The following is a 24,694-nucleotide window of genomic DNA, read 5'->3' as shown; positions in this document are numbered from 1 at the left end:
CTTGCCGACCCAATCCACTGCGGGTACTCAAATCTACCCTGTACTGGAATAGGTGCTCCACAGGGTGAGGACTCCTACGCGGACTCCACCTGTGTGTATTGTCCGCGATACGGTCCCCTTACGAGCGGACCCGCGTTTTCCTTGGGTAAGTTCCGGCTGCCCGTCGGTCACCGTGTGTAGCAACTCCCCCCTCACTGAGGCTGGATCTACCACTGCGCCACTTCCACGTGTCGCCTAAAAACACATGTGATGTATTCACCACCTTACCTCCCCAGCTGGGTAGGGGTGGTCTCTGCAGGGTCTTTTCCCCCTGAAAGAATAGGAAATTGGGTAAGACCCCCTTCCCTCAGTGCGTGTAAGGGCCCCGGCTGTCTATTGCTCTATGCGAGAAACATAGAGAGAAAAGAGGCCCAGCCAGGCTTGGCCCATTCCCAGGTTGGCAAGCATCGCCTTGTTCCCCTGTCAGGGTAACCAAAAGGATTCCGATGTCTTTTGTGGGGCATTGGGGAAGGGTACGTGTAGTCTGATACAGCTGGTCGTCTGGCACGTAAAAAATACCTGCCCGCTCCTGTGTCAGACCACGTACACGGCTCAGCGCATGCCGTAATTTAAATTGGACCCCTAGTGTCGCTTCTCCGACACAACGTGGAGAGAGCGACAGAAGGGGACGTCTAGGTTACGAATGTAACCTCCGTTCCCCGATGGAGGGAACGAGACGTTGTGTCCTTCCCAGCCACGTCGCTGAGCCGAGCCGCTGTAGTGGCCGGACCATTTCCGGCTCCTCAGAAAAATCCTGAATGAACTCTAGTATTTGCCTCGCCTTTGTACCCGTATGTCCGGGGGCGGGGTATGCAAATACTACCTGCCAACTTCTCATTGGCCTTATTTCATAGATCAGAGGTATATTCGGTGGCTCAAAAGAGACCCCTAGTGTCGCTTTTCCGACACAACGTCTCGTTCCCTCCATCGGGGAACGGAGGTTACATTCGTAACCTAGACGTTACTGAGGCTGTGCTTAATTTCATTCCACAACTCCCTTTGTAAAATTCTGGAAATTAATTATATAAAAGATGATGTCAGTAGAGGTTTGAACCCTGTAAAACCACAACACCATTGAGAAGGTTTTCAAAAAGATTGCGCACATACATACAATGTATTTCACTTTGGTATCTGTGACAGGTGTGGAGCAGTTAGATATCTGTACCTTTGTTAATCCGTTGCCAACACCTAACCTCTGTGTGAGCCCTCCCCTGATCCCTTATGATCACTATAATACTGAACAAGAAGCCACGGTCAGAGTTTGTAAACAGTATTTCTTGTTGAGTTCACAGAAGCAGAATATCTTTCTATGGCTGTGTGAAAATTAGCCTTTAAATACTATATTGGTTTATTGACACAAGGCTTTGAAATGGCTTATTCAAAGCTTAGTCAAATAAATCTAAGGCTCCTAATCACTCTGTAATCGCATCTATTCCAAATGCATAAAGCCCTGAACAGTGTACAAAATTTGTATTTAAGCAAAGTAGACAGTCATTCTGCTGTAGTTATTATCAGGTACTCATTCAAACAGTGAGGTGGGTACACTTTTAAACTACCCTCAGATTTTTCCAACCTAATACTGCCCATGGCCACAAAACAGTGTGTCAAGTAAAAACAACCACATGGCTAAGTCACACAAACCTGTATGACCCTGTCAAAGGATAAACACAAACATAGCTCACTCAACATGGTTGACTGAACTGTGTTTAGATAATATGAACAGTCTATTGGGCCTTAGGTCACCACAACCAAGCAGCTGCCTGAGTAAGGAAGTGATAAACATTCTAAGGGAAAGATAAAGAAGGCAACGGACAGGATGCAATTACTGTTCTGTTTCTGTCCAGTCCCATCTTATCAAACTCCTCTTGCTATTTTGATGTGGCCCACTCTAAAAATACCAAGGTCTCTCAAGGGGTCAGCAACCACACAACAATAGATAAATGGAATGATGATTTGCATTTACTATTGAATTCAGCCCTCCCCTAGATGAAGATTGTCTTGCATTTGGTGCCTTGGGGGAAACTAGCATTGAGAAACAGTCCCAAAATTATATGATTTATAATACCAGCCCTGGGACTTGCATTTTAATTTCTGTAGAAATTCAGACTCACGCACTGCTTTGTGCATGTGATTTGTGAAACAGTTGTCACGCTTTGCTTGTAAGCATCAATGAATACATTCTTACTGTATAAACTTATCGTTTTCCACGATTTGTTTGTAGATTAAATAAGAGTGGAAAGTGTTTAAAATACATAGGCAAAAAGGTGATTTGGTTGATGCCAAAAGATCTCAGGCCCAGCAAAGATGTCTTTGCTGGCCCTGAGAATTCGGCAGTGCAATATACTGAGTCACAATGAGCAACTCAAGCATAGTTTCCAGATGGATCAACTTCCTCTGATACAGGATTACAGAAAAATGTTTGTGTGACAGCTTCTTCATTAAATGTAGCAACTTGTACATTGAAATGCAGTCTTAAAGGAGTGGGTGGTTGAAACAGTCTGCTGTAAACCTCAAACTTCAGAAACTTTGCAAACTTTTGACGAGTCTGTTATGGGTTACATGTGGTCACAATGGGAGACTTCATGTTACACAAGGATTGCATCAGCTTCTCTCTCTCACTGGATACATACAGTAGCTCTGCCTCCTCACATAAACTGCCAAACTAAACAGACCTCTCATGAGTGCATAACCAGCACAGTCAGTGTAAAGGACTCCTGACAAAGAGGAGGGGCCAAAAGCGTAATTTGTGAACTACTCATAGCCCGTCATCTTAAGTCTTCATTCAAACCTCCTAAACTGCCAACATGAACTGAATTTGCAACCTACATTCTAAAACAGTGGGGTACAAGCCCACTATTGAAAATGTTTTGATTTTGCACTCTTTTATAATTTTATGCAAATATTTTCATTACAAATATTATCAGTATAACAATTTGAGTAAAAGGTTGAGAAATGAACATGTATTTCTGTGTCACTTTTGCTTTGATGACAGCATACAATAAGACTAGCATAGATTTTTTAAGTTTTTTAAAAGAACCTGATGATCCATGTTATCCCAGCATGATCTGTCAATGTTACAAGGAGCATCTTCAATGGAAGCAAGGAAATCTGGCATTTTGTACAAAGTACTTTATATGGTCAATGCCATTAATTTGCTTAATGAACTTTTTTTGAAAAACTTGTGGAGTTCATTACATCTCAAGTGTATTAAAGCAAATGGAGTACTAATTACATATTAATTCTTAATGATTATGCCAATAATATTAAAGAATGTCCATTAAATAAAATAAAAAAAAGAGAGCACAAAATAAAATCATTTGGGCTCAGATTTGTGCACCCCTTATTGTAAGGAACTTAACTGCAGGCTTTTTCAGTCTCAATGGACTCTATAGGCTGACAGCATGCTCTGGGCTGGCACACAGATTAAGTCATGGGAAACATGGAAAGAAAGAGACAGTCTTCCGGGACATCCCAGCCAGCTGTTCTCTGTGTCTCTGCTCCGCAGATTACGTTACTTGCTTTCATATCCACCTGTGTGATAGTTCCCTTAATACTATCTGTAAATATCTCTGGCATGACTGGCATCACAACTTGAAATAACAATTTGGCATTTATAGCAATTCACCTAAATTAGACTAAATGAACAATATTTACCTCTTCAACATTTGTGTGAAGTAGGGTAGGGCCAAAAAATATATAGGTATAATAACAGCAGTATAAAAAATACATTTATTACACTTTAATAGTCAAAGCTCTGCTTCCTCACATGTGGATAGACCTCACTTACAACTTTTAGGGCTACCAACAGGGCTCAGGCTTAACAGCTTTTTATGAGCTTGAAAAGACTGCCCTCTTGTGTCCTAAAACGCAAATGTCCCATAAAGAAATACATGACCTCCATGTCAACAAACATTTATTGTACATTATAGTAACTACATTATTCTTAAATACAGTTAAAAGTCAGACCATGTATAAAATTACAATAAAATATTTTTTTAAATACTTAAAAACAAAAAAGAAAGAAAATCTATTTAGACACGTTCTGAGACAAAAATTGCAGCTTTACAGCCAGCCTGTATGATTACTTTCATCAGCTGATGTCCAGGCACCTGCAATAAAAATATAAAATGTGTCAGTTATACACACCCTAACAGAATTCAAACAAAAACAATTTAAAAAAAAAATAAATGGAACAATTACTGAGGCTGTGATCATTATGTTTAAATTTATAAATTAATGCGAGATGATCTGTCACAAATCATACACATGCCAATATTTTGGGGTGTTTCATCACGAAACAAACTTATATCAATTCTCTTAGCCAGCGATCCGATGTTTGCAGATACCTCAAAGTCTGCCATGATGCAATTTAAATTAAATTCGATTCGATTCAGGGGCCTGCGATAAATATTACAATTTTTCGTTCCTATTTTACACAATCAATTACATTAATTATATCACAAATGCAACCAAAATATAATGTGAATATTTTATTGAGCTCTCTGAAAAGTGCAAATCTAGTATCCACACCTAGACATCCACAAAAAAAAAAAAGAATACAGCAATGGCCAAAAGTATTTTGTGTTTTGCAAAGTTTGCTGCTTCAGTATTTTTAGATTATTTTTTCACATGTTTCTATGTTATACTGGAAAACAATTATAAGTATTTCATACGTTTTAAAGACTTTTATCAGCAAAACATTTTTTATGGCCTGCACTGTGGCTGTAGAGGAGAGTATCTCAGAGCATTACAACAACAGGGAGTTGCCTGGCCACGGATCCAAAATTTCAATGTAACGATCACCGAGCCACTTCATTATCACTCTTGCCTTGTGACATGGTGCTCCATCATGCTGGAAAATGCACGGATCATCACTAAATTGCTCCTAGATCATTGGGAAAAGTTGTTCTTGCAGGACGTTTTGATACCATTCTTCATTCATGGCAGTGATTTTGGGCAGAATTGTGAGAGCCACTCCTTGGATGGTCTCATGGATGACCTCAGGATGCTTCACTGTTGGCATGACACAGGACTCATGGTAGTGTTCACCTTTCACCTCCGGACTATCGATATTCCAGATGCCCCAAACCATCGGAAGGGGGGTTCATCAGAGAAAATAACTTTGCACTAGTCTTCTGCTGTCCAATCCTTGTACTTCCTGCAGAATTTCAGTCTGTCCTTGATGTTTTTCTTGGAGAGAAGTGGCTTCTTTGCTGCCCTTCTTGACACCAGGTCATTGTCCAAAAGTCTTCGCCTCACTGTGCGTGCAGATGCACTCACACCAACCTGCTGTCAATATTGAGCAAGCTCTGCACTGGTGGGGACACTATTGAGTAGCTGACTCCTCAGGAGGAGATGGTCCTGGCACTTGCTGGACACTCTGGGACGTCATGAAGCCTTCTTCACTGCAGTTGAACCTCTCTCCTTGAAGTTCTTGATGATCCGGTAAATGGTTCTTTCAGGTGCAATATTCTTTGCATTAATTTCCTTGCATGAGAGGCCATTTTGATGCAAAGCGATGATGGCTGCATGTCTTTCTTTAGAGCTAACCATTGCGAACAAGAAGACAATGATTGTAAGCACTTCTTCCCTCCTTTTATAGCAATCAGTCTGCTCTTATAATCCAATCAGATTGATAGAGTGATTTCACCAGACTAGTACTCGTTCACACTTTCCCAGGTGCTGCTGATATGATTCATGAAATGATGGTCGCTGGTCATTTTGTGCCAGGGCCAAAAAGAAAATAATTCATCATTTTGCAATTATATAAATGCATCTGATCACTCTGCACAATAATCTAGAAACAATGTGAATCAACACCACAACAACTGAAGCAGAAAATTTATGTCACTGCCAATACTTTTGGCCACAGCTGTACAAAAAAAGAGGTACAAAATAAAGTCACATAAAAGTGATCATGTCATTTGATGACAGTTCAGAGCACAACTTAAGGCTTTAATCACTCCGTGTACATCCGAATCCCACATGAGAAGCATATTTAGCGCTTATAAAGAGAGACGAATATCATAAGGTGGCTGTATCGCATGAAGGAAATGCGTACGGTTATGGCTAGCATGAGAAAGTAAAATTAAAGGTGCATCTTAAAAATAATTTAGAATGTTTATGTGTTGTATCGATGACATCGGATCGTTGGTGATTAGTTTGATGCATCGATCCAGATCATTGGATTGTTACACCCCTGCCAATATTTCAGACTGAAAATTTACCGATTCAGCATCATGCTCCAGTCCAGTGTCATGGTGTTCAATTTCATCATCCCGAAATTTCTTGATCAACTGACAAAAAAAAAAAAAAAAACTCACCATCAATAAGCAACATTTCATTTATCCACATCATCATTCATATATTTCTCAAACATCCATGTTTCAAGGAGTCACATTTGGGGGTGATTCCAAAGTTGTTTAAGGGCTAATAAGACAAAGGCTGTTTCTCAATGACTCATTTGACATCATCAACCACAGCTAATGTTCAATTCCAATAATCAAGAACTCGAGTACCGAGAATGTATACAATTACTGGCATGTGTTCTTGATCAGGATGAATATCGAGGATGATTCGGATGGATTCTTGTGGGTAAGAACCCGGCACTACAATGGCAGACAAAAGGACATTTATAGTTGTGTTTTCCCTCAAGAATTTCCCACTGTAAGCTTGCAAAAGTCTGAAGGCTCTTGAGATTCATTATACTCCGTCAACATTTGTTGTTCTGTTGGACATCATTTTAAAAATGTAATAAACACATGGAGGAAACAAGAGTTAACAGACTTTATTCTTTTAATGTGTCACTAGTCTTGCAAAATCTCACTGGTGTAATAATAATGCTGTTACTGGTGTTGATAATACCAGTAGTTCTCTCACTGGCAACAATTGTGCTGGAACGGGCAATTGCACAAAGGAAGATCGCAGAACATGCATTCTACATCCTACCGTCCTTTCGAATTTGATCTTCCAAGGTAGCTTGGCAAGACTGGTCTTTCATAAGAACGCAAGTCCACTCTCTGCGTTCTTAGCATTGAAAAACACTCAAAATTGTTGAACATTATTATTTTAGTTTTTTTTTGCATTTTAATATATCCTCTGGATATTGGCAGCAAATCTCAGGAATATGTAGATTGGGGAGATGACAGTGTTCATCCATTTATCCACTCACCTACTCGTTAAGTTAAACCACTATGCTAAAAAAATGTTTTATGCATTTTATATTAAGAAGCTAATCTATTTAAAATCCTTCACCACGGATTTTAAGCATCATCATGATTCTGCGGGTTCTTTGTCAGAAAAGTATGAAGCCTGGTCTATTTTAAAGGCTTTTACCCACCTGCAGCAGCTCTGTGTACTTCTCAGGATCTTTCTCCATTAGAGCTCTGATCTGACTGTTGTAATGCTCCGAGATACTCTCCTCTACAGCCACAGTGCAGGCCATCGCACCTTCCTTTCCCAAAAGAGCACAGCCAGCCCCTGTCCACAAAAACAGCCATGTTACTTGCATCGCACTGAATGGTATGTGCACACATGCACACATGATGTACTCTTACATGACGCTAGTCATGTCAGTCTTATAGACAAAGCTGCTGAATTGCACGTATGGTGCTGGGTGCACATTAATGAGCACCACCATGTTGAAATAACATGATCAGCTGAATATGAATTGCTTTAATTAAAAAATCCCTTATAATGGGACACTTTCACTCGCAGAATAAACTAATCATGGCTGACTGCGAAAAGAGCTTTTTTTACAATTACATTGATAACTAAGGCTATGTTCAGACTGCAGGCAAATCAGATTTATGCAGGCAGACTGTCCGCACTATTAATTGCAAGTGATCAAATCAGATTTGTGCTATCAGACATAAACAACCTATCTGCATGGGTTGTTTGGTAACGACGTAGGCATACCCACGTGATGATGTTTTCAAAACGGATGCGGGAAAAACGGAGGTGCATCATCTCGCTCTCCAAATGAGCGCCCTGTCCAGTCACAGTGCAGAACTCCTCCATCGCACAAGCAAAAGGAGACTGGTAAATATTGTGCTGTTCCGTGCTGCAGTCACCGATTTTTAACATCATCATCATTGTGTCGTGTTAAGAGTGATGCAAAAGACCGAATTGAGCAGCTAGAGTGTCCGGACTGAGACGCATCTGTAAAAAATCAGGTTTCATTTGAATTTGAAACCACCTCCCGATGTGGTTTGAATCAGATTCGGAAAAATCAGGTTTCATGTGTTTTTTTTGTTGTCCAGACTATCAAAAACTCATCTGGATACAATCTGTATATGCAAAGAATCAGATTTTTAGTGGCAGGCTGAACAAGGCCTAAATGAAAAATTCTGTTCTACATTACTAGGTGTTAGCACTACGTCGCTTATGCTTTTATTGTTACAAATGTTTACAGACTCACCAAGAGCAAATCCTGCTACATTCCACAAAGGAAGCAGGAGGGTTGGACGCACTCTGTTCTCAGCCAGAATCTCATTAAATTTACTCAAGTGCTTTTTCTCTTGATCCCACATTTCCTGTAACAGTAGTTAAAATGTCACTACAAGCAGTTCATGTTCAACATGTTTGTCAAAACGTATGTTTCTGTCACCAAGCAGACATTGTTGAATGGAGAGCCTTGTCTGAGGTACTTGACATACAGAAGGACCTTTGTAGATTCTAAACAAAATTATATAACATATAACTACTACATCTTCCCACACACAAAAAAGGAGTGTTAATTAGAGATGCACCGATCGACCAGGCCAGGGACCGGAACTAGCCGATTTTCCGCATGCTAGGCCGGATCAATGACCGGCCGGTCAGCCTCACGTCTTTCCGATTCCAAGCCGGTCCGTTTTGTTGCCAGCGGCACCGGCAATAACGTCACAGCCGCATGTAAACATGTCATTGGCGTGGAAGATCATCACTGAGAAGAATATATAAACTTCGAAATGTGTAATAATTGTAAGGCCAAAGTAAACCGTGGGGGAACCACCACAATAACTTTCAGATCAACAAACCTAATTAGACATTTAAAACAACATCACCCAGTTGAAAATGGCCATTTCAAAAAAGAAGCTAAAAAGGGAAGGGCGGCTAAAGCTAGCCAGAGCTCAGAGCCAGCCACAAGCCAGCAGCCTCTCCTATCATCCCTTAGAATGAGCAGCGAAAAGTCCAAAGCAATTACGAGGAAGATTATGGAATTCATGGCCCTGGATGACCAGCTGTTCTCCATAGTTGAGGACAGAGGCTTCAGAACGACTCGGTTACTAACGTAACCTCGGTTCCCTGAGAGAGGGAACGACTATTGCGTAAGTAGCTTACGCTATGGGAAAACTCAGTTTCTCGAGAAATATTGAAGTCTTTATGTAAAACGCATTGTAGCTGCACAGCAGACAGTGATGAGCGAGGCAGCTCGGTCATTGGCTGTGCTGCGGCAACTGCTCGAACCAATGACAGGGCGATTTAGAACGCGCCACCAATGGGGGCGCGCCCCGCTTTCGCGCGCTCATAGCCTGCTGAAATTAGCATATGAGGGCTATATAATGAGCATCCCGTCATTCCGGTTCTTTAGGTTCAATCGACTGAAGCGACTGACCAAGCACAGGCACGGCAGCTTACGCAATAGTCGTTCCCTCTCTCAGGGAACCGAGGTTACGTTAGTAACCGAGTCGTTCCCTTATCGAGAGGTCTCTCCTATTGCGTAAGTAGCTTACGCTATGGGAACCCCATGTAAAACGCCGTGCGTGCTGACTTCGCTGTATAAAGCCAGAGGCAGGTGCCTGAGCCTTAAAGCAAAGTGATTATTCCACGAGCCGGCCAGAGGCGAGCTATTTAGTGGGGTATGACAGGGCCCTTACCTACAAGGCGGGCGCTCCTTGTACAAACACAAGTACACATCTTATGTACTGAGTTTTTTTGTGTACTGGTACGCATAATAAACCCTCTAAGTCGGTCAGAGACGGACCTTATAAGGGAGGAGATAATGCCCAGCATGTACATACTCCAGCTCATTCCACAGTCAGACTGATAGAATGTTGGAATGTAGTGAGGGGACATGTAGGTTATAAAACCTGATAAATGTCGAAGGCGAGGCCCAGCCTGCCACTGCACAAATATCTTCAATGGGTATCCCACTCGACCATGCCCACGAGGAGGCCATGTTCCTCGTAGAGTGAGCTCTGACGCCTAAGGGGCATTGAAGGCCCTTGGCTTCATAAGCTAGCACTATAGCATCCACTATCCAGCGCAATATTCGTTGCTTTGAAACAGCGAGACCCTTAGTTCGGCCGCCAAAGCATACGAATAATTGTTCCGTCTGTCTGAACAGTGCAGAACGTTCCAAATATACTCTGAGCGCCCTGACCGGGCAGAGTAAATTTGCGTCGCCTTCGTCTGCTGAGGACGATAGCGCTGCCAGAGATATCACCTGTGCTCTGAAGGGTGTGGAGAGCACCTTAGGAATATACCCGTGCTTTGGCCTAAGGACAACTCTGCAGTCGTTATGTCCAAATTCCAGGCAAGCAGCGCTTGATGACAGCGCGTGCAGGTCGCCCACTCTTTTAACTGAAGCGAGTGCCAGCAAGAGCATGGTTTTGAGCGAGAGCTGCTTGAGGTGCACGGTTCGGAGAGGTTCGAACGGGGCACCTTTGAGTGCGTCCAGGACCGTGGCCAGGTCCCAGATCGGCACCGAAGGTGGGCGAGGAGGGTTCATCCTCCTAAGCCTCTTAGGAAACGAACGATCAGATCGTTTTTTCCTAATGAATGTCCTTTATCAGGACTGTGTGACGCCGCTATGGCAGCCACATAGACTTTGAGCGTGGAGGGTGTGCGGCCCGCCTCCAGCAGCTCCTGCAAAAAAGGTGAGTACGCTCGGTATCTCGCACGTTTTGGGGTTCAAGCTCTTGGTATCACACCAGTCACTGAACACTTTCCACTTTTGGGCATACAAGCGCCTCGTAGAGGGGGCTCGTGCTTCAGCAATGGTTTTCAGAACTCCACTGGGGAGGTTCTCGGGAACCCGTTGAGGGGCCATGCATGGAGGGCCCACAGATCGGGGCGGGGATGAAGAATCATCCCGCTGGCCTGTCCGAGGAGGTCTTGCCTCAGCGGAATCGGCCATGGGGCAGATTGCATCATCTGTACCAGCTCTGGAAAACACGTCTGGTTTTTCCAGAGTGGGGCTACCAGGAGCACTGCACATTTCACCTCCCTGATCCGACTGATGACCTGAGGCAGCATCGCGATCGGGGGAAAAGCATACAAGGGGCGGCTCGGCCAGATTTGGGCGAGCGCGTCCGTGCTTTTTGAGAAGAAGAGAGGGCAGTGCGCGTTTTCCTTGGAGGCGAAGAGGTCGACCTCTGCCTCGCCAAATGTTCGCCATAACCACTGAACCGTCAGAGGGTGGAGAGACCATTCTCCTGGGAGAACTTTGTCTCTGGATAGCATGTCCGCTCCTTGGTTCAGGACGCCTGGCACGTGCGCTGCTCTTAGCGAGCGCAGGTGGTGTTGTGACCATAGAATGAGCTCCCTGGCCATAGAGTGCAGGGAGCTCGACCTGAGTCCACCTTGGCGATTTATATACGAAACTACCGTCATGTTGTCCGTTCGGACCAGGAAGTGTTCGTTTTGCAGGTACAGAAGCAGGGCTCTGAGAGCCAAGGCGACCGCTTTCATTTCCAGACAGTTTATGTGTAGGCGCTTTTCCCGGGTTTGACCAAAAACCGGAAACAGGCCTGCCCTCGTAAAGGGCCCCCCATCCTAATTTGGAGGCATCTGTCGTGATCATTTTTCTCCGCGTATTCACGCCCAGACTCACGCCGGTTTGATACCATTATATGGCTTTCCAGGGCATCAGGGCTTTTATACAGCCGTGATTCGCTCTGATCAAAAAGTGGCCTGAGCGCCACGCGTGAGTGGGGACGCGCTCTTGAGCCAGCGCTGGAGAGGACGCATGTGCAACAATCCTAGCTGGAGTACAGCTGATGCCGAGGCCATGAGGCCGAGCATTCTCTGAAAATCGTTTGACGGGGGCTTGCGCGCCCGTTCTGAACGATGTTGCAAGGCGTCGAATAGAAAGCGCGCGCTCTGATGAGAGGCGCGCTGTCATCTGCACTGAGTCTAGCACTATTCCCAGAAAAGAAATATTCTGGCTGGGGGATAGCACGCTCTTTGCAAAATTTATTCTCAGACCCAGGCAATGTAAATGGCTGATAGTCCAAGATCTGTGTGTCATTAACTGAACCTCTGATTGTGCTATGATTAGCCAATCGTCGAGGTAATTCAGTATCCGCACTCCCCGCTGTCTCAGGGGGGAAAGTGCTGCATCCATACATTTCGTGAATGTACGGGAGGCCAATGATAGGCCGAATGGTAGTACTGTGTACTGGTATGACTGTCCCTCGAAAGTGAATCTCAGAAAGGGCCTGTGATGAGGCGCTATCGGGATGTGAAAGTAAGCGTCTTTCAAATCCACTGATAGAAACCAATCCCCGGGGCGAACTTGTGCGAGGATGTGTTTGGTTGTTAACATTCTGAACGAGCGAATCATTAACGCTTTGTTCAGATGTCTGAGATCCAGGATGGGGCGAAGGCCACCGTCCTTTTTCGGGACGAGAAAAATAGCGGCTGTAAAACCCGCCTCGCTCAAAGAGGGAGGAACAGTTTCTATAGCACCCTTCTCTATCAGTTTGAGCACCTCGGTGCGTAGAACATGTGACACATCTTTCCTCACTTTCGTCTCGACCACCGCTGAAAAGCGGGGTGGTCTGCGAGCGAATTGAAGTGAGTATCCGTGTTTTATTATGTTCAAAAACCCATTTCGGCATGTCGGGGATTTTTTGCCCAGGCTTCTGCTCACACAGATATGGGCTGAATGCCGGCTGGGGGTGTGTCGCAGTGACGTATGGGCCCCGCCGGCAAATCGCTTTGTGCTAACACAGAATCTACGGCTCTCAGAGGCGCAGGTGCGCGCTGAGCAGCTGTATTGAGTGCCGAGTGCAGAGGTGCGTGTGAGAGTACAGGCACATGCGCTATTTCCGAAATGCTGACAGCATGAGTGCTTGAAACTGTATGAACAGTGTTTTGAAGTGGGGGTGCATTCATCATTATGGGCATGCGCGCCACGTTCATAAAGCTTTCCGCATTTAGCGGGGAGTTTCTTAGCTCGCGCATTACATCTGTGATGTTTGCGGCATAGCTGTTTGAAACTGTGTGGGTAGCTGTGTGTAGGGGTGCGTGCAATACAGCAGGCACACGCGCTACACTTATAGCACTTCCCGTTTTTACTGGGGAAGCGTTTATAACTGTGGGAACAGCGCTTGTGTGTAGTGGTGCATACATGACAATAGGCACACGATCTACATATCTGAGACAGCCAGCCTGAGCTGGGGAGGTGTTTGGCACTGTTTGGACAGTACTGATATGTGGGAATGCGCACTTTAGCGTGGACACGTGAACCCTTAGTGACACAGGCAGAACATGACTCTTTTGGTGATTTCTGTGTCGCTGTGAAAACGGCGTTTGATTGCAGGTGAGCGAGTTTTATGACTGGCCCACTGACTGCTGTATAGACATTTCCAACCGCCTGTAAGGGGACTGGGTAATGTTCTAATGTTCTACACTGAGCTTACAGCTCTCAGAGGCGCGTGCGCGCGCTGAGCAGCTTTGTTGAGTGCGTGTGAGATTACAGGCACGTGCGTTATCTCCGTAATGCTCTGCAGAAAGAGCCGGAGAAATGTTAGAAACTACAGTGTTTACGGGTGGGGGTGCATACATAGGCACGCGTGCCACTTCCATAAAGCTTCCCGCTCTTAGCGGGTAGTTTCTTGGCCCGCGCGTCGCATCTGTGATGCTCGCGGCTCTGTTTGGAACTGTATGGGCAGCGCTTATGGGTGGGGGTGCATACTGTGGTAGGCACGCGCGCCACATAAAGCTTTCCGCATTTAGCGGGGAGTTTCTTAGCTCGCGCATTGCATCTGTGATGCTTGCGGCATTTAGAGAGCTGTGTGAAACTGTATGGGTATGTGTGTGTAGGGGTGCGTGCATGACAGCAGGCACGCGCGCTATACTTATAGTACTTCCCGCTTTTACTGGGGAAGCATTTATAACTGTGGGAACAGTGCTTGTGTGTAGTGGTGCATACATGACAGTAGGCACGCGATCTACATTTATGGGTCGTCCAGCTGGAGCTGGGGAAGTATTTGGCACTGTTTGGACAGTATTGATAAGTGGGAGTGCGCACTTTAGCGTGGACACGTGACCCCTTAGTGACACAGGCAGAAAATGATTTTTTGTGTTTTCTGTGTGTTGCCGTTAACACGGCGTTTGAGTGCAGGTGAGCGAGTTCTGTGACTGGCCCATCGACTGCTGTACAGACATTTCCAGCCGCCTGTAAGGGGACTGGGTAATGTTTTACACGTTTTGCTTGCTGCTGCTGAGGCGGTCTCTTCCATGCTGGTGCCCGCGCTTGTGTCCGCAGATGTCGATGGCGCGGGGTCGAACGAGCCCGGCCAGTCGTTGGATGCAGCGTCAATAGAAAGAATGTCATCCTTTCCATCGTTGTCCCCTGGCGCGCCGAACGAGACGAGACCCACCGATCTGTTGGAGGGGTGCTGGTCCGCTCTCGTGGGCGGCGGGGAGATCTCTGGTAGCGGTGAAGTACGCGGGGACTGGGCCGGCGTGACGTCACCGAAGTCTACGTGCTCTGGCAGCCTCTGTGAGCGGCACTTTTTCTTGCGCGGCTCGAACAGAGGTGGCAGCACGGTGGCAGCCGGCTCGCTTGCGGTGAAAACGGCAAAGCGAGCGCGCAGCTCGGCGAGGCCCAGTGAGTCGCATTCGGGGCATCCGCCCTGAATGAGTGCAGCTTCTGCGTGGTCTGGTCCCAGCGAGTGCAAATGATGTGACGAACCCCGTCAGGAAGAGGGCCTCTGCACGAGGCGCAGGCTGAAGGCATCTGAAACAACACCTTAGAAACATCACTCTTTTACTTAAAAAAGCGTTGCGGGGCGAGCGCTTGCAGTAAAAGGATATGCTTAGTAAAAGGATATGCGATGCGCGCCGGATGGCGTAGCAGAAGGCTTCGAAGGCGGCTGAAGGTGCCGGCGTCCTCTCAGCAGTCCCGCTGTAAGCGTGTCAACGGCGGCGAAAGACTCCAACAATCCGGAGGATCCAGCGAAGAGAAGGTCTTCGCTGAAGGAGATTAAATCTAAAGAACCGGAATGACGGGATGCTCATTATATAGCCCTCATATGCTAATTTCAGCAGGCTATGAGCGCTGAAGCGGGCGCGCCCCACTGGTGGCGCGTTCTAAATCGCCCCGTCATTGGTTCGAGCAGTTGCCGCAGCACAGCCAATGACCGAGCTGCCTCGCTCATCACTGTCTGCTGTGCAGCTGCAATGCGTTTTACATAAAGACTTCAATATTTCTCGAGAAACTGAGTTTTCCCATAGCGTAAGCTACTTGCGCAATAGGAGAGACCTCTCGATAAGGGAAATCTGATTTCCTCGATACAGAGTAGCTGGTTATTTTCCGACGTTACGTTGCCCGAGTTGTTTAATCTCGTGTCATGTCACACACGCAGCCTGTTATCTGTCAACATTTGGGTACACAAATCCGGGAGAGGGGAAGTGGGGTGCTGGATGGCAGAGGCAGGCTAAATACTATACAAATTGTGCCGTTGTGATTTAATGTGCTGAGTAACGGAATTTTTCCCACCGTGTCCGATATTAAAATCAGTGTGACAGATATCAGATATCAACAGCGCAAATGGGTTTTGGTTGCCAGGTTGAGGTCACAAATTATTTATAATTTGAATGATGTGTCGATTGTGTGAGCAGGATGCTTTTCATACAAGATCTGGCAACTGGACAACCTTGGAATAATATATTGATGTGATTATTCTTATAACGTGGTTTGGGCCATACAAATTACGGGAGTTTTTTTTTGGGAGACATAACAAAATGGGAGACTCCCGGGAAAACCGGGAGTGTTGACAGGTATGGAAGCCGTTTCCGAAGCAGCAATCAGTTTTACAACTGATATTTGGACATCTAACGTAAGTTGAGCGTACTGGACACTTCAGTTTTTCCGATCTTTGGAATTGTTTTGTTAGACGAGTAATAAAGAGAAAAAGGTCCATTTATAAAAATAGTGGAAAATGACATCTGTTATATAAAGCAACTTATTTGCAGTTAATTGTTATTTCTACCTCTTTCCAGTCACAGAGCACTTTATTTGCAGAATTGTTTAAGTGAGAGAAGATCCTGAAACTTAGTGCAGTTTGGGGGAAATTGTAATGTTTAATAATTTATTTTATTATGAAAATAAAATGTTGCATTAAAGAAAGGTAGATTTTGTTTGTATATGCGGTCAATAATAGTTCTTAGAAAGAAAATCGGTATCGGCAGGTCACACTTACAAAAAAATCAGAAAACCGGAATCGGCCAAGAAAATTGCAATCGGTGCATCTCTAGCGTTAATATTCAAGATTTTAGTTTTGGATTATGGACTGACACCTGAATGAGTGGGCGAATCTGTGTACTGCCGAGAACAGCCATCTGACCAGCATAGATTCGGTTGGCACCATATTCTCCTGCATGGTTCACTCTCATCATCCTGTGAAGCATGGCTTTTTCCTTCTTATCATCAGTTGAAGGCAGCACACCAAATCTCCTCACACTTAATACATCAACTGAAAGGTACACAAAAAAGGGTAATAGTGTAGTGCCACGTTAAATGTGGCATAGTTAAGAAGCTCTCTTTATAAGTCTCTGTATAAAGACGGCGCTAAGATTTTCTTTCTCAAAACCAACTCTCAGACCACAGCATTTGAAAAAGGTGAACTAAATGCAGGTAGTCAGTCTACATCTGTGGATGTAATTTCTTTGGTTACACATTGTCATGTACTGTAATTTTAGTGACAATGTATAGTGAGTAGTGGTGCAGTCTGGGTCATACACTGTATGCTTACATTTTTCCCAAGGCTGTTTGCGTATAACAACTTCTAAGGATCAATATTTGCTTATACCCACTTGTTTTGTTGCTTCAGAAGTCCATAATCTACTTTATTGGATGCTGTTTTGTGAAACTTTTGTTTTAATTGGTGTATTATCACTTGAATTCTACCATTCCCTACCCCTGACAACTATTGTCATCATTGACTGAGAGAGAGAGAGAGACAGACACCCTCACGCTGAAGCAGCATAAGGTAAAAATAATTAAATACACCAAACGTCCTGTAAAATAAGGAATCATCTCGTAATTAAAGGAGAAAACCGCGCTCTGTATGGAACCTATATGAGATGCCGTTTGTCCCGTATTTTATCGTCTCACACACCCAAACTGCTGAGAATGTTTCACAAATCGATAGAGATGGACCTGAAAGACACTTATCTTATCTACAGTATTGAGAAAAAAATGCAACCGGACGGAGAATCTCACATACGCGTGCGCATCTCCTTTCCTCCTTGTCTGCCTGTCAGACTCGTCAAGTTGCATCACACACACACACACACAAATGCAGCGGAGAAAATGTCAGAGAGAAGTGAGGCAAGGGGGTCTGACATGAGTGTGTGTGTTGTGTGAGTTAAAGCAGTGTTTCTCAACTGGCCTAGTTGGACTGGGTCGCGGACAGCAGGGAAAGAGCAATGCCATGGTTCTCCCATTGAAGATATTTCGGCGACCACCCAAGTGATAGACTATCGAGGACTGCCGAGGCAAGTGTTTACCATACTCATGGTTGCCAGATAAGAGACGCAACACCCCCAGTTTGAGATTTATACTTGGAAATTGGAAATATTCCGCCTATTGTAATACTTTGTGCAATCTGGCAACCATGCACGCGAGTGCACTTTTTCTATCTCGCTTTCCCCTTTGAACAAACTTAGCGATCTGTAGTGCAATATTCTGCTCAAGGAAAAGTGTTATATGGCTACTCTGTGTCCATTCTTGAGGCTGCTTGTGATGTTTGGTGCTACTTTGCAGGTAAACCTTCTAAGTGATTAAATATAACAGTAGATCTCGGCATCATTGATGTGCGAGCAAAAGCAAGCCAGAGATAAATATGTATATGTATTTATTATTTGTGCAATTGAGAAATGTTGAAGTCCCTTCGCACCTGTATGTTAATCCAACTCTTGCAGTAATCATTCATCATAGTCATGCAGTCTGTGTTATTCAGTTGAATGCTGAAAGTCAAACATTGACAACAACAAAAATAATGTCACTTAATGCATGTCCTAGTACTGGAAATCCATGAACAAAACTATGCAACATAAAAGGAAATGCAACCCAGGATACATTAAATACAGGTTATGTTTAATCTATGGCAGGTCGACACTTGATTTCAAATCTAAAATCTGTCCTGAAGCAAAACCAGTTGAGAAGCGCTGAGATAAGGGGCAGACAGGAGCAGTCTGGTCTCACTGTCGTGCACCTACAGTATATGTTAACTGTTAATAATCATAGGACATTACTTCAAAAGCTCACACAACTGATGTTATTTTTCTTTTAGTATTTAATTTAACATATAAACTAGCATGCTTTAGTTATATAACATGTTATAGTTACATGCTATTTTTTTATCATGTTTATAATTCGATTTATTATTATAATTCTGTTAGCTTATTTTTCTATTTATTTTATTTTCAAAAGGGAGACTTTTTAACACATACTTCAATAAAATAAATGGTTTCAAGTTTCAATTATAATAACGTGTTTGCTCAAAAATAAATAACCCTTCTGTTTTCACTGATAATAGTAATTGTGTAATACCGTATACCATGAAACCGTGATATTTTCTGAGACGTTATCATACCGTTGCAACCCTAGTCCAGGCCTTTCAAAACCACTGTCAAACCCAGAAAAGGCTATATTCCTAAGGTTATAACCACACCCTTCAGAGCGCAGGTGGTTCACTATCAAGACTTCTTTCCTCCTCCATTTAATTCAGATGAGAAACAGTCTTTGCATTTGTTATGCCCTTTGCGAGCGCTACACACATAGGATGAGCGGACACGCTAAGTCAGACCTCTTTGTGTGCTATGGAAGATTTACGATCCATCTCAAAGCAAAGTCTTTCTAACTGGATCATTGATACGGTCACACTGGCTTACGAGTCGCAGGGTGCGAATTGCCCAATTAGTGTTAAAATACACTAAACTAGAGGCGTGGCCTCTTCATGGGCATGGACGACCAGTGCGTCCTTACAAGACATATGTTTTGCAACAGGATGGTCTTCTCAAAACACATTTGCAAGGTTTTACAACCTAGACATAACGTCTCTCTCAAGACAAGTCCTCTCTGTCTAGAGGGCTTGCTATTTTATTGGCCAAATATATACTTACACCTCTCTTTTTAAGTACGGGCTCCCTGTAACTTTACACAACCACCTGAATTCAGACCGTTGTGTTCCCAATGTTAATGGCACTTCATTATAAATAAACTTAATTTCTGACTGGGTTCGTGAAAGGGTTGATCCATACTATATCAAATCAAATCACTTTATTGTCACAATACTGTGTACACAAGTGCAACAGTAGATGAAAGTCTTGTGTGCAGTTCCGAATAACATAGTAGTACCAATTACAATAAACAACATATTTACACAACACAATTTACATAACAAATGTATACAACACAATATACAATGTACAGTAAACAAGACACACAATATAGAATACACATACAATAAAAATAAGGGTAAGGGTATATCAAATATATATACAGTAGTTGAATTGGGGAGAATATATTTGACAGTCCAGTGTGTGATACAATATGATAATTAATAAAGTGCAGTGCTGATTGTTGATCGTGAGAGATCAAGTGTTCAAAAGCCTGATTGCTTGGGGGAAGAAGCTGTCATGTAGTCGGCTGGTGCGGGTCCTGATGCTGCGATACCGCCTGCCTGATGGTAGCAGTGAGATCAGCCCATGACTCGGGTGGCTGGAGTCTCTGATGATCCTCCCAGCTTTTTTCACACACCGCCTGTTATAGATGTCCTGGAGGGAGGGAAGCTCACCTCCGATGATGTTACTGGCAGTTTGCACCACGTTTTGCTGGTCTTTGCAGTTGTGGGCGGTGATATTGCCGTACCAGGTGGTGATGCAGCCAGTCAGGATGCTCTCTACAGTGCTGGTGTAGAACCGTGTGAGGATGTGGTGGTTCATTCCAATCTTCATTCCAAACTATATGACCATAGTTCATATAGATACAGTGCATCTGGAAAGTATTCACAGTGCTTCACTTTTTCCACATTTTGTTATGTTACAGCCTTATTCCAAAATGTATTAAATTTATTATTTTCCTCAAAAATCTACAAACAATACCCCATAATGACAGCGTGAAAGAAGTTTGTTTGAAATCTTTGCAAAATTATTAAAAATAAAAAAAGGAAAAAACTCACATGTACAGAAGTATTCACAGCCTTTGCTCAATACTTTGTCGAAGCACCTTTGGCACCAATTACAGCCTCAAGTCTTATTGAGTATGATGCTACAAGCATGGCATGTCTATTTTTGGGCAGTTTCTCCCATTGTTCTTTGCAGGACCTCTCAAGCTCCATCAGGTTGGATGGGGAGCGTCGGTGCACAGCCATTTTCAGATCTCACCAGAGATGTTCAATCAGGTTCAAGTCTGGGCTCTGGCTGGGCCACTCAAGGACATTCACAGAGTTGTCCCGTAGCCACTCCTTTGTTATCTTGGCTGTGTGCATAGGGTCGTTGTCCTGTTGGAAGATGAACCTTCAACCCAGTCTGAGGTCCAGAGTGCTCTGGAGCAGGTTTTAATCAAGGATGTCTCTGTACATTGCTGCATTCATCATGATGCTGCCACCACCACGCTTCACTGTAGGGATGGTATTGGCCAGGTGATGAGCGGTGCCTGGTTTCCTCCAGACATGACACTTGCCATTCAGGCCAAAGCGTTCAATCTCTGTTTCATCAGACCAGAGAATTTTGTTTCTCATGGTCTGAGAGTCCTTTAGGCAAACTCCAGGTGGGCTGTCATGTGACTTTTACTGAGGAGTTGCTTCTGTCTGGCCACCCTCCCATACAGCCCTGATTGGTGGAGTGCTGCAGAGATGGTTGATCTCCTGGAAGTTTCTCCTCTCTCCACAGAGAAACACTGGAGCTCTGTCAGAGTGACCATCGGGTTCTTGGTCACCTCCCTGACTAAGGCCCTTCTCCCCCGATCGCTCAGTTTGGCCAGGCGGCCAGCTCTAGGAAGAGTCCTGGTGGTTCCAAACTTCTTCCATTTATGGATGATGGAGGCCACTTTGCTCATTGGGACCTCCAATGCTGCAGAAATGTTTCTGTACTCTTTCCCAGATCTGTGCTGTCTCGGAGGTCTACAGACAATTCCTTGGACTTCATGGCTTGGTTTGTGCTCTGACATTCACTGTTAACTGTGGGACCTTATAGAGATAGGTGTGTGCCTTCCCAAATCATGTCCAATCAATTTACCACAGGTGGATGCCAATCAAGTTGTAGAAACATCTCAAGGATTATCAGTGGAAACAGGATGCACCTGAGCTCAATTTTGAGTGTCATGGCAAAGGCTGTGAATACTTAAGTACATGTGATTTTTTTCATATTTTATTTTTAATAAATGTGCAAAGATTTCAAACAAACTTTCACGTTGTCATTATGGGGTATTGTTTGTAGAATTTTGAGGAAAATAATAAATGTAATCAATTTTGGAATAAGGCTTTAACATAACAAAATGTGGAAAAAGTGAAGCGCTGTGAATACTTTCCGGATGCACTGTATATTCTGAGTGTTCCCCTCCTGGATGACCATGAGGGTCATTCACTTGTGGCATACTCATGTCGGTTGCTGTCCGGCAAGACTGCGGCATCATGTTTCTTCTTTGAGAAGGTTATGTCGTGTAGTGCAGCATGATGGGATTCTGTTCCCCATATGCATTAGCACGCATGATCAAGTGTACTGAATTGCAAGGGAACATCTCGGTTACGTTAGTAACCTCTGTTCTCTGAGATAAAGGTAATGAGACATTGTGAATGCTGGCCACACTACAAGACTCAGAGCTCTCCTCAGTCAGAAAATTCTGAGGAATGTGTTTGCCGCCTGCTTTTATAGCGCACAGCTTCGCACCTAAATGGGCGAACACCATAGCCAATATTAGAATATTGGTGTTATTGTAGAGAGGTTTCAACTAGGTCGTGTGGAAGGACACTCCCATTTGCTTAGCAGAACGCAATGTATCGTTCCCTTCATCTTAGTGAACCATGCTATGTAATGGCGAGTTTACACTACACGATTTTAAGTCGATTTTCGCTCGCCGACACTTTTGTAGAGATTAGCAACAAAAGCCCGAAATCATAGACAAATCGGAGCTTGCTCCCATGAGCGACGATCACAATTTATGACTTTTCAAAGATGTGATTTGAGAGAAGCACAGACGCGTCGCCGAAGTCAGCAAGATATCTAGAATGTTAAATATCTGGACCTGTCTGAGATTCCAAATCACCCAATGTGAAATATGTTTTGACTGAATACAACTGCAGTCAATGAGAGAGCAAGAAACGGGGCACGGGAAGTTTCAGTGGGAGGAGTCCCAATATATCTGCAACAGAACATCAACTAACATGGTTGCGGCATCAAGAAAGTCTCATTGGACCGAAGAAATGGAGGAAAAATTTTTGGAACATTGGCAGGAGCACCAATGCCTATTTTATGTTTCATCTGAACTGTAGCACACTAGGTGGAGAAAGAGAAGAGTTGGAGAGAAATAGCTAATTCTCTTGGACAGTCAGGTTAGCAAATAGGTAGATTTTTCAGTAGGAGGTACTTTTTCATAATGTAACCAATAAAATATATAATAAAAACATACACATCATATTCTGAAATGCATAACGTATGATCATCATTTGTTTTTCGTATCTCGTATCACTTCTCGCGTGTTCTCTGTTGTGAAACTGAATTTCTAGCAGAGCTGTCGGGGATTCGTCAATAGTGAGATGTTTGGTAATGTGTTCACCCATGTCGCCGATTCGTCGTGTAATTTGAAAACGCTACGACTTCCATGACAAGACAGACAGTTGTGTAATATGAACGGTACCATGATCGGACGTCTTTGAAAGTAGTGTAATGTGTAGGAGGCATAACCGAGACGTTTCCCACCATTGGGATTTTAAAACACCAGTAAACGTTCATATGCCATTACATTTGACTGCATGTCATTTAACGTGATTTTCTTACATTTCGCTTATGATAAACACTATTTACCGTCAAAACAACGACACTAATCCAAGTAGAAATACAATATTTTCATGTTACACCTTCTCTCTTTTCCTGGTCGTTGCATTAAAGCGTTTTTTATTTTAATTTAGTAGGGGACAGTCACACTGAACGCGTTTTTGCGTCCGTCCCCGCCACTATTTCAATGTTTAACAGCGTCTTGCGCAGAAACGCCAGTAAATATGGTTCATTTCTACAATTCTTTGACATTTAAGTCCCCATTACAAGTGTGTGACGAACAGGGACTGGGCAATAGTAAACCACTTTTTAGGACTACACCACTGCGTGACATAAAGTCAGTTACGAAACTGTCTAATTTTTTAATTTTCCAACTTACCTTTGTGGTTTGCACAAAGTACAACTTGACTTCCTTGCAAATTCGGTAAAAATGTCTGTAGAGAATCACGAAGAAAAAGGTGAGGTCTGATAAAGTTATGCATGTTTGATAACGGCGCGATTGCAAGTGTCATTGAAGGGAGCAAGGTGGGCGGTGTCGCACGCATGCATTTGGTAAACAGAATGATCGGCGCTTGAAAACTACGTCATTAGCTGGCGTTATGAAAACGTGATTATACGCGCTTAGGTAAATTAAACAAACACATAAATAATAAAAAGACAATGAAAGACAAGAAAAACATGCGTGATCAGATGAGAGAGAGAGAGAAAGAGAGAAGAGAGAGAAATAAATGTCCTTTTAAATGCTTATTTTATATTGTATAGTGCATATTGTTATTATAGTTTTTATTTTATTTGATTCATTACCTGGCACCTTATTTTAATTCTATCTTTATTGTTATTTGTTACTATTTTATTATTATTATTTGTCTTGTCATTATCTGTTTTGTGTATTAATGCTTTGCCAATATTGTATGTAAACACAATCGTGCCAATAAAGTACTTTTAAATTGAAATTGAATTGAGAGAGAGAACGTAATCTAGCAGAATATCTCCACACTGTAAGTGATCCAAAACAGAGACGGAACCTCACCAAATACAGACTCAGTGATCATAGTCTGGCCATAGAAAAAGACAGATACAGACAAACATGACTTAATGGAAGAACGAGTCTGTCCTCACTGTGACACGGGTGAGGTAGAGACAGAGACACACTTTCTCCTTCACTGTGAGAAATGTACAGAGGTGAGAGATACCTCCACAAACTATCAAACCTCATACCACAGTTTTACAGTTCAGCAGAAACCGATCAGATGCTGGTGTTACTGGGGGAGGACCATCATGCATCAGTTGCAGCTAAATTCATTTTTGAGATGCACACCCTCAGAAACCAGTTACTGCCTTAATGTACTTCATTCACAGTACTTTTATTTTCTTATGTTCATAATGTTGTGTTAAAGGCTTAGTTTATTTTATATTGTATTAGTGTATATTTTTATTATAG

At 43.5% G+C, this 24,694-nt stretch overlaps 1 protein-coding gene across 1 annotated transcript; it reads right to left on the bottom strand.

The window, feature by feature from the left end:
• Positions 1 to 3,941: 3,941 nt before the first annotated feature.
• On the bottom strand, positions 3,942 to 23,795 carry LOC127647368 (5-demethoxyubiquinone hydroxylase, mitochondrial-like). The gene is made up of 6 exons (XM_052131561.1): positions 23,633 to 23,795; positions 16,555 to 16,730; positions 8,459 to 8,573; positions 7,379 to 7,518; positions 6,267 to 6,335; positions 3,942 to 4,148 (listed from the first exon to the last, which is right to left on the bottom strand). Exons 1-6 carry the CDS (start codon positions 23,763 to 23,765, stop codon positions 4,071 to 4,073), a joined length of 711 nt encoding a protein of 236 aa, XP_051987521.1. The 5' UTR covers positions 23,766 to 23,795; the 3' UTR covers positions 3,942 to 4,070.
• Between the last annotated feature and the right edge of the window lie 899 nt (positions 23,796 to 24,694).

Source organism: Xyrauchen texanus, chromosome 8 (assembly GCF_025860055.1).
Source record: "Xyrauchen texanus isolate HMW12.3.18 chromosome 8, RBS_HiC_50CHRs, whole genome shotgun sequence".
NCBI lineage: Eukaryota > Metazoa > Chordata > Actinopteri > Cypriniformes > Catostomidae > Xyrauchen > Xyrauchen texanus.
This window is presented reverse-complemented; position numbering and strand designations above follow the sequence as displayed.